Source organism: Ascaphus truei, chromosome 8, assembly GCF_040206685.1.
Source record: "Ascaphus truei isolate aAscTru1 chromosome 8, aAscTru1.hap1, whole genome shotgun sequence".
NCBI lineage: Eukaryota > Metazoa > Chordata > Amphibia > Anura > Ascaphidae > Ascaphus > Ascaphus truei.
The window spans coordinates 69,980,110-69,990,175 of NC_134490.1; the positions used below are offsets into that span (position 1 = coordinate 69,980,110).

General features: G+C 43.8%; 1 protein-coding gene across 1 annotated transcript in view; it reads left to right on the forward strand.

Moving 5' to 3' along the window:
* Nucleotides 1-10,066, forward strand: part of PDCD11 (programmed cell death 11) — a 52,662-nt gene that overhangs the window by 40,861 nt on the left and 1,735 nt on the right. Inside the window, exons 27-35 of the mRNA XM_075612517.1 lie at nucleotides 110-232; nucleotides 383-505; nucleotides 2,718-2,886; nucleotides 4,300-4,422; nucleotides 5,281-5,430; nucleotides 5,945-6,192; nucleotides 7,232-7,400; nucleotides 7,539-7,692; nucleotides 9,763-9,928. Of these exons, the coding sequence (XP_075468632.1) occupies nucleotides 110-232; nucleotides 383-505; nucleotides 2,718-2,886; nucleotides 4,300-4,422; nucleotides 5,281-5,430; nucleotides 5,945-6,192; nucleotides 7,232-7,400; nucleotides 7,539-7,692; nucleotides 9,763-9,928 (1,425 nt within the window). The remainder of the gene's footprint in view (nucleotides 1-109; nucleotides 233-382; nucleotides 506-2,717; nucleotides 2,887-4,299; nucleotides 4,423-5,280; nucleotides 5,431-5,944; nucleotides 6,193-7,231; nucleotides 7,401-7,538; nucleotides 7,693-9,762; nucleotides 9,929-10,066) is intronic.

The following is a 10,066-nucleotide window of genomic DNA, read 5'->3' on the forward strand; positions in this document are numbered from 1 at the left end:
ATTAATGGGGTTCAGCTCTGAAGACCCCCTGTTTCAATCCTATGTAAAAGAATGGGGGGAAATGCAGCAGCTTGGATCTCCTCTTTAAAATTCTCTTCTCTTGTTACAGGACAAATCCCAGAAGTAAAAGCAATGTGGTGGATGCAGAAATCCCGTCCATTGACAAGCTTGAGGAGGGACAGCTGGTTAGTGGCTTTGTTGGTTCAATTACAGACAAAGGAGTCTTTTTCAGGTATGAATCTGTCATATTAATCAGTAACAAAAAAACCAATGCAGTTATCCTGTGTGTGCTCCGTGTCGGTCTTCACTGCGGACTTCTAGCGGTTCATTCTGTTTCCTTCTGCACATGATGATGCTCAGTTAACACGTGTGTTCATTGCAGGTTATCTAGCTCCATCGTGGGCCATATCCAGTTCCAGCAGGTCACTAGATACTACGTTCCTGGCCTATCGCTGTATGAAAAATACATTCCAGAAGGGACGTCACTAACTGCAAAAATACTTTGGTATGCTAATATGTCATATGTAATATTTGTTATATATGTGTTGTGTTTTTGTGTGTATGTGCGTGTGCAAAACTCTACACGCTGCATGAAAAACAGGAACATTCCAGAGCAATGGAGTAACGCCATAGTTATCCTCCTCCAGAAGAAAGAGGAACAAGAACTACAGACCATTCTTTCTACTTCCAGTCACTTACAAGATTTTACTCGCTTATCGGCTACAACGGGCCCTGGACTCTGCCCAGCTTAGAGAACCAGCGGGATTTTGCAGTGGATATAACACAATGGACCACATCCAAGTCGTACAAGAAGTGATTTCCCGAAGTAATGAGTACGATCTACCACTGGGCTTAGGATTCATGGGTTATGAAAAAGCATATCTGTCTACACCTCATCGGGCCTAGATGCATTAAGACGACAAAATGTTGAAGTGCAGGTTGATATCATAAAGAACATTTACGAGAATGCCACAACAAGCATTAAATTACAAGCAAAATTAGGATCAGCAAAGGAGTGCTGCAGGGAGACGCCAGGTCCCCAAAGCTTTTCATGGCAACGCTTGAAGAATTGTTCAAGAAATTAAATTGGGGGGAAAAAACAAATCCTAAAGAAACAGTGAATATTTAAGTCGCCTATGATTTGCAGATGACCGTGTTATTTTTGCCATAGGTCCAAAAGACCTGCGGCAGCAAATTGTGTAGCTCGCCAAAGCAACGAAGAATGTGGACCTCCGTATGAATCTTAGCAAGACCAAAGTGATGTTCAACAAATCAACGAAGTCTGCGATTCCAATAAATGAGTAGAAGTCGAAGGCTGTCTACCGTGGCCAGCAAATAACAATGGAACGTGGAAGCTTTTGAATGAAATCAATAGAAGAATGAAGATGGGATGGAACACATTTGGAAGAAACGAGACACTATTTCCAGGGAACCCTCCACTGTGTTTCAAAGTTTTTGACCAGTGTATTCTTCCCGTGCTCACGTATGGATTTGTGACTTGGAAATGCGAAGATAATTCAGAAGCTTCAGACACCTCCAAAGAAAGATTTGGAGCTGTACACTGGGGGTTACCCAGAGACAGGAAATAGAATGAACGGATTCCAAACCAAAAAATACAAATATACGGAAATATTTATCATACGTCAAAATTAAAACACATTTTACACCAATGTCCTCTCAGTAACACAGTAGACTGAGTACAACACCTGTAATGTCAATAAGCACTAAACGGCTAAACCACTCTTCTGTAAATAACCTAAGGCGCTAAATGTATCCCTCAAACATAAGGGCTTTATAAGTAAATATACATAGCCGGGACAGCCGGTCACACATGGTGAGATATAGATCCCGGATAAGGGTGGGTCTTGTCTACGTCCTCTCTGACGCACGCCAGCACGCACCTTATTCCGTACTGCAGCTCCCTTCTCTAAGATTGTCCGCCTTCTAACACTGTGCTGCAGTCTGTGAAATGCTGCAGCTGTAATGTAACATTATATTATACAGTGCAACACATTGTTGCAGCTTTCAGTGTAATAGACCGTCTGCTGTTTGGAACACGGCAGCAGATCTGTTTGTGATACTTTGTTGCCAAAGGACAGAGCTCAAAAAGGTGTCTGCTTTAAAATAGGAAGTGGATATGTCTTTTTAAATGGTTGCTGTAACAACCAAAGGATGATTAGCAGTTAAAAAAATGCAGACAATATTATATAATTCTACAGAACTGATATTTTAAAAAAAAAAGAGAGATTTTTCACATTGCTGCTTTAAATGTTCTTTTTTTCCCTGTATAATATTTAGTATTTTTTGGTATATCTAGAGTGCTTATTTGGAGTTTTTTTCTCTTTTTTCCTGTCTTATTATATGCCCCACAGCACCTTCGGAGTTAATACTTTGGACACATTAATCCTTTACTATATATTTTTTCTCAATTAGCACGCACGCACGCACACACACACACACACACGCACACACGCACACACACACACACACACACACAGGCACACAGACACACACACACACACACACAGGCACACACACACGCACGCACGCACGCACACACACACACACACACACAGACACAGACACACAGGCACACACGCACGCACGCGCGCACGCACGCACACACACACACACACACACACACACCACACACACACGTTCTGTTTAGACCTGTCCCTCTGTAGAATGTAAGTCTGTTTTGTTACCTTTCCCTGCAGTGTTGATACGAAGGAGAACCACGTGGCGCTCTCGCTTCTCCCCGAGGAGACTGGCAAACCGGATGTTATTCCCGTGTCTGCCGGGCTCCGGCCGAGGAAGAATAAAGAGGATAAGAAACAGAACAAGAAGGGAAAGCGGAAAAGAACCGATTCAGAGAGTGAATCCCAGGTACTCGGTCTGCACACCCAGCTATGTGTCATTGTGACAGGGTAGAAATAATGGCTTATAACCCTTTGTGTAGTATACAACTCTACAACACACCTAAAGTAATGGGTTCCTAGCAACTACAACTCAAAAGTAGCTAAACCTAGTTATTACTGCAGCATTTAGCTGGTTATTGGGGACATGCTTCCGTTGTATGACAAGCGATGAGAGCTGTATTTTGTTGTACATTAGTTGCCGTTACCAGCTGCATTCATTTGTGCCGAAAAGTTGTGTCGTGCTTTTAATCTGGCTTCTGTGCTGAACCGTTGCACTTTCTCCTTGTTCTAACTAAACATTGCTTCCTTTGGTGCAAGCTCCACTGTTATAAGCCACAATTCTGGCTTTGAATTTTCTTAATGAATTTTTTTTTGAAGGATGTAAACCAGTGGGTTCCTGGTTCTGAATCGCCCTATTCCACTCTGGGGACCGCCTGTTTCCGGAGATACTGACCAGTAAACGTGTCTGTGTTCAATCCCCTCCACTGGAAACAAAATGGAGGTTTCCATCTATGGGGTGATGCGGGCCAATAGGAAGCAGCAGTGTCATCTGTTGCGGCTTCCTATTGGCCCACATGACGCAAGTAATTTAGAAGCCAGGAACTGATGCTGGTACCTTTTTACTGGTACGCATCTCAGGAACTGGGGGGTGCCCAGAGCTGCAAATAGTGTTTGAGATGTACGCCTGATTGTGGAATGGTAAGAGTATTGTAACCATGATTATCCCTGGTACCGCATAATAACCGCACCTGTTCTTAGCTCAGTTATAGAGGAAGGGTGTGAATCATTACCCCCCCCCCCCTTGCTTGCTGGGTTTCGTCAGCACCGCCCTCTGCAATTTGTATTGCTCTGGATTACAGGATTTGCATAGCACAGCTGAATTAATTCAGAACCTCTTCTGCCCACATCTGCGTCGCCCCAAAGGGTGTCAGCCGTTCGTCGATGTTACAGCTGCTCTGTTACAATCCGAAACACACCATCCTTCTCACCCCCTGTACCCTATCTTTCCACTTACTCTTCCTTGTAGATTGTAAGCTCCTGGGGACAGAGCCCGCCTTACTACTGTAACTATGTATGTTAATGTTTGTTATTTCATTGTTTTTTTCTTCTCCAACCGTATTGTACTGCGCTGTGGAATATGTTGGCGCTTTATAAATGATCTCGGGATGTCCTAAATGCTGAAGTCTCATTTACCCCACACCTCATATATACAGGTAGCTGTCATCTTACCTCCTTGTTGAAGAGTCTTATTGCTGCTATAAAGGGGACTCATAAAAATGTAACTGGCGATGAGATTTGCTGCCTGCTCACTGGGGCAGTGGAGCACTGTTTGAATGCACATTGGTTTGTGGCGTCTTTAGAGTGATCTATTTGCTTGTAGGATATTAGTCCAAAAAAGAAGAAATCCCAGGGGTCCCATGAGGATGAAGACAGTGGAGTTGAGGTTTACTGTCGGGAGGAGGAAAATGAGAACAAAAAGGGGAAAAGCCTAAAAGAACAAAAGGTGAGCCTCAGATCTGTACTAATAGTGCCGTAGAATGTGACTGTTCTGCACGGATTACAAGAGGAAATGCTAGTTGCTCAATTATTGATGTGTGATTGGCAGTGAAATGTAACTACTTGGGAAGGTGGAGATAAGCTGAAAGTCAATAACAGTAGAGATTTTGCATTTTGACTGTACTTTGTTCTGTTTTACAACCATTTTTCCCTATGATTTTTGCATTGATGCCTTGAATGAGGGGACAGGATTGTTTAGGTGGGAGGAAATGTTTTTTTATCAGTTTAAAACCAATTTCTAAAGTTAAATTGTTCCAATGTCACTTTCATGCTTTAGAAAAATCTGGGGGGGAAATGAGTATATGGAATGTTTTCCGGTCACATTTTAAGTTCTAAGGCTGCGGCCATGGTGACCGTGTGCTCGTGTCCGTGCGCGGGACGTTACCCGCTTTCTTGCTCTGGCGATTTGAGGCCAGGGTCAATGCGTCAATACGTCGGGGGGGGGCGTGGCTGCGGCGTCACGGAGCTGGTTCGCCCTCATTGGGCGAACCACTTGAGTGACCTGGCCGTCGCGCCATGGAATCAAATTTGTCTGATTCCTCGCCCCCTCACGCTGTCGCACACGCGCGGTCTGTGGCTGCGATCATTGCCTTAAGGCTTTGTGATCGCACTGCCCTCGCATTCCGTCGTGCGCCCTCGCCGTCTATGGCCACAGCCTAAACATTGCCACAGTGATCACATTTGACCAGATCTGCTACATCTGTAGTCATTCCTTAAGCTTGTAAGCCTTTCTCTTAGATCAAAATACTTGACATATCCCAATGGTAAATCATGCCTTGGTGCATTCTGCTCCTCTGTTATCCAGGAGAACGCGCTCGTTAAGACGCCTGTCTCAAGGCTAAAAGTTGTATCCGGATTCTCCTGGGATGTCAATTTAAACACCCTCAAGACTGCGTCGGCTGCAGCAAAGGAGGAGCAGAGCTCAGACAGTGATGACGATGAGAAGCAGCCCAAGGTATAGATTCTGCTCATGTGGTTTCTGTATTGTATGTGGGGGGCTATCCCATGGAACAGATGGGAATAACTTTTTGTTCAATAAATTAGCACAACACTTTTTCTTCTTCAAAGTATGATATATACCGGTGCAGCAGACATTTTTGCTCCCATGGGCGCATTGCAGCGGGACCCAATGCGCCAGCGGGGCAGATACCATTTAACCACAGACGCGAGTGAAGAAGGTGGGGCGCTAACACGCCATTGCATCCGCTGGCATGAGCAAGAATGTCTGCTACATCTGTACAATCTGGCAATAATGTCACATTCCTACGTTTTTCTATCATAACATTTTAATTAAACCTAATTGAGGTCCCACTTTTCAGAAGTTTGGTTCCTATGATTCTTTGGGGGTATAGTCGTTAAAGTGCGATAGGCGCAATCATGTCCTTGCAGTGACTGCCAAGTGATCATGTCTGTCACCTTAGCGAATCCTTTTAGTCTGAGTGAGCATTGTAACCGCCTTGATCTTTCAGACCAAGAAAACGCAAAAGGAAAAGGTCATGGAAAAGAAACAAGCGGAGAAGGAGCTTTCTAAACTTGAAGCGACTCTCATGGATGTCCATCGGCAGCCTCAGTCAGCAGAGGATTTCGACCGGCTGGTCCTCGGTTCCCCCAACAGCTCCATCCTCTGGCTTCAGTACATGGCGTTCCACCTCCATGCCACAGAGATTGAGAAGGCGCGAGCTGTGGCAGAAAGGGCACTCAAAACCATTTCTTTTAGGTAATGATCCAATATAGAAACTATAAAAGCTAATTTACTGAGGAACCCTGTAAATCACTATCTGATGGTCCTGCTTTCTTATTGTATTAATTAAAGAAGTGAGTACCTGGTAGTGGAAACTCAATATAGTATGACAAGTCACAAAGTTGGGGTATTCAACCATTCGATGTTCAGGTAGAAGACAAATGTCCTAGTTGCTCCCAGCGGAATTCAATGCAGATAGTTACAAAGTGGTTACATCATATTGTCCTAATTGGTTTTATATATTTGTATTTTATTTTTATATATTTTTTTTAATGTACTTTTTTCTATTTCATTCACCTGTAGTTTATATCTATGCTCTCTGAGGCTTTCATCTAGTATTGGGTTCTATGCTGTTCTCATTACAGAATTATGCTAAGGGCTATTTTCTTCCATCTGCATTGAATTTCGCTGGAAGCAACTAGGACATTTGTCTTCTACCTGAACATCGAAGGGTTGTATACCCGAACTTTGTGACTATTGTCATACTATATTGAGTTCCCACTACCAGGTGCTGAATGTATTCTCTCTTGTTTTGTATAATCTTCATCTGACATAGGTAGTCAGCTTTATATTATTTGGCAGTTGCCCCTGACTAATTTATCTGTGATTATTTGGGTTATCTACTAACTAATTAGTTATATCTATTCCAACAGTGTTAGTGCTACATTATCTCTTTTTTAATTCTTGAACTGAGACACATCATTGTCATGATCACCACCAAAGCCACGTCATTGTTTGGCCACAAAACAAATGCGGATCGCGTAGTCCCATGACATTGTTATGGGAACTGGTGGCTTGAGGTTAAAAAAACTGTTGGAGGAAATTTTTTGGCAAGGAACTTTAACGTTTCTCTAACATTTATTAAATATAGGCTTAAAAAAGACAATCTGCGTTTGTGACGTTACATTTGAAACTAGACCCCTTTAACGACACTGCCCTAAATGTTCTTGTTTTTTGTGTAGTTTCATAAACGTCTTGGCTCAGATGTAGTTTTGACTCCATTTTCTCCTCATAGGGAAGAGCAGGAGAAGCTCAATGTGTGGGTTGCGTTGCTGAACCTGGAGAACCTGTATGGGACAGAAGAGACCTTGCTGAAAGCCTTTGAAAGAGCTGTTCAGTATAACGAGCCTCTAAAAGTGTTCCAGCAGCTGGCTGACATTTACATCAAATCTGAGAAGTTTAAGGTAACGCGCTCTGTAAAGTTTTTAAAGCGAGCAGAGCACTGTGTGAAATAGCTATATTGCGAATATTGTTACTCCTTTAGACCAGAGCTCATCTTAATATTTTATCTTCCTTCCTGTGTGTGCGTGTTTTGTGAGCAGCAAGCGGAGGCATTGTACAACACCATGCTAAAGCGTTTCCGGCAGGAGAAGTCGGTATGGCTGAAGTACGGCACATTTCTTTTAAAACAAGGTCAGACAGACGCTTCACACCGGCTACTGCAGCGGGCCCTAAAGGGCCTGCCGGATAAGGAACGTGAGTATCCAAACGCTCTGTGTCTTTTTAGCCCGTATTTCCAGGGAAGTAGCATCACTACTAAAGACACATTGTACTTGTGTCGCACTTTACTGGTGACCTTTCAATGTTGTTTCGGTTTCTCCAAGCGCAAGTCGTTTGACAGATTTGGGAGTGTGTATTTATAGGTATTGTTGATGTTCTAGGTAAGCTTGTTTACTTTCATAAGGGTCACGCGTCTGAGATTCTGATTGGACGATATGAAAGTTGTGCAATGCACAAAGCATATTTGTGTGTGCTCAGTGGCTGGGTCAGTGTGCTTGTCATCCTTTTAAGCAGAATCCACGTAATTCAGTGACATTAGAAAAGCACGCCCGGTGCATCAAAAGCCAATGCTACCTGTCAGAATGTGCTGTGCGCAGCCAGGGATCAGCAGAGATAAACAGTGTGACAGGCCAGTGAATAGGGGGAGATTAAGCAAAACTGCAGATATTTGTTACTGTTGCTCAGCAGTCATTCCACAGCCAGTCTGACACGCACACTGAAACCTGTTAGAGGTGGCCAACTCCAGTCCTCAAGGGCCACCAACAGGTCAGGTTTTCAGGCTATCCCTGCTTCAGCATCAGGGATTGCCTAAAAACCTGACCAGTTGGTGGCCCTTGAGGACTCGAGTTGGCCACTCTTTTGTTAGACTATAGTCAGCGTTTTTATATAGACTCTAAATTCGGCCTTTTTGTGTCTCGGCCCCCTCCCTGAAATCCATCGCAAGACGGGTGTTGTGAGCGCCTATTTTTTTTAAATATATTTTTGAAGCATTAGAAAATGTTGCATTTATTCTTGGACCTTGAACTTTCGATTTGGTATTCATAGTCACGCCATTGACAGCACAATCATTGCAGCTGAAAGACCACTTTGCGTTACCTTCAGACAGATAACTTGGGACATTGTGACATTGTGACATTGTGACATTGTGACATTGTGACATTGTGACATTGTGACATTGTGACATTGTTTTGATGACCTTGAAATGTTGATGATTTTTTTTTTGTCTACCTATATACTACTTTATGTGATGGACTTGACTCCGTTGTACGAGTACAGTACTTTAGAAAGGATGTTTCTAGACGAGAAATGATGTGGGGTAACTCAGTTGATGCATTATTGCATCACATGACCTCTATTGTTGTAACCTCTAACCTCTAACTGTATGGTTACATGACCTCTATTGGAAAGGGTGGGTGGGGGGGCAGTTTCTATGAAATGAATTCTTAGAGTGTAACTTCGTGTACAGGCTTCTCTGTCACTTGGTCGGGATTTGTGTGCATCACTTGCCTTTGTACGGACATCTGTAAACAAAATAATACAATGTGTTTCTGTTCTCAGCACTTTCTATGGTGAATCTGTGCTAAATACTTATAAAGAACAATTCGGTGTCCTTGCCCAGTGCAATGTCCTTTTACGGTCGCAGTGACTCAGGGCCTAATTGTTCAGCGCGATGGTAACAGTGTGTACCAGCTATTGTAACATCAACCCCGATTTACAACAATCCACATTTGTTGCGTATCAATAATCCTTCTGGTTGTGAGGGATTTCTATGTTAAAGCCGCAATCCCGGACAGTCTATTATGTGCTTGGGGGGACCTATATTGAGCTCCGGGACGCCTCTGGTTCCCGAGATCATTAACAATGAAGTTACCGACATCCATGCCCCTCCAGGGGAAACAAAATAAACAACAAATAAATGTTCTGCGTCTCCCGGGCCCAGAGGAAGTCACAATGTCGTCTATTGCGGCTTCTCATTGGTCTGTGTAATGCAGGGGATTTAAAACCTGGAACTAATACCGCGAAATATTTCGGGGACCGAGACCATCCTCCTGCCCTCCCCTCCTGCCCTCCCCTCCTGCCCTCCTCCCCTCCTGCCCTAGTATAATAATGCAGAGCTGCAGATTCCATTGCAATGCACTTAAAGGAAGCACTTGGGCTGCGGTTAAGCTGCAGCAGCAAGGCCAGGGCAGGCTGGAGACAGACCTGGCTGCATCTGTATTGTCGCTGCGGATTTTCAGAACGACTTCTTGCTCATTCTACTTTCAGATGTTGATGTCATTTCAAAGTTTGCCCAGCTTGAGTTTCATTTGGGTGATGTAGAGCGTGCGAAGGCCTTGTTTGAGAGCACTCTAAGCAATTATCCGAAACGCACTGACCTCTGGTCCGTTTACATCGACATGATGATGAAACACGGCAGCCAAAAGGAAGTGCGGTAAGTGTGAAATCTTCATAATATCAGCACTGTGTTTTAAAGAGGCAATCCATGCGGGGTTTTTTTTATCCAGAATTGAAGCAGGGGGTCTCTGGAGCTGAGCCACATTCATTTCAGCTCCGGGGACCCCCTGCTTCC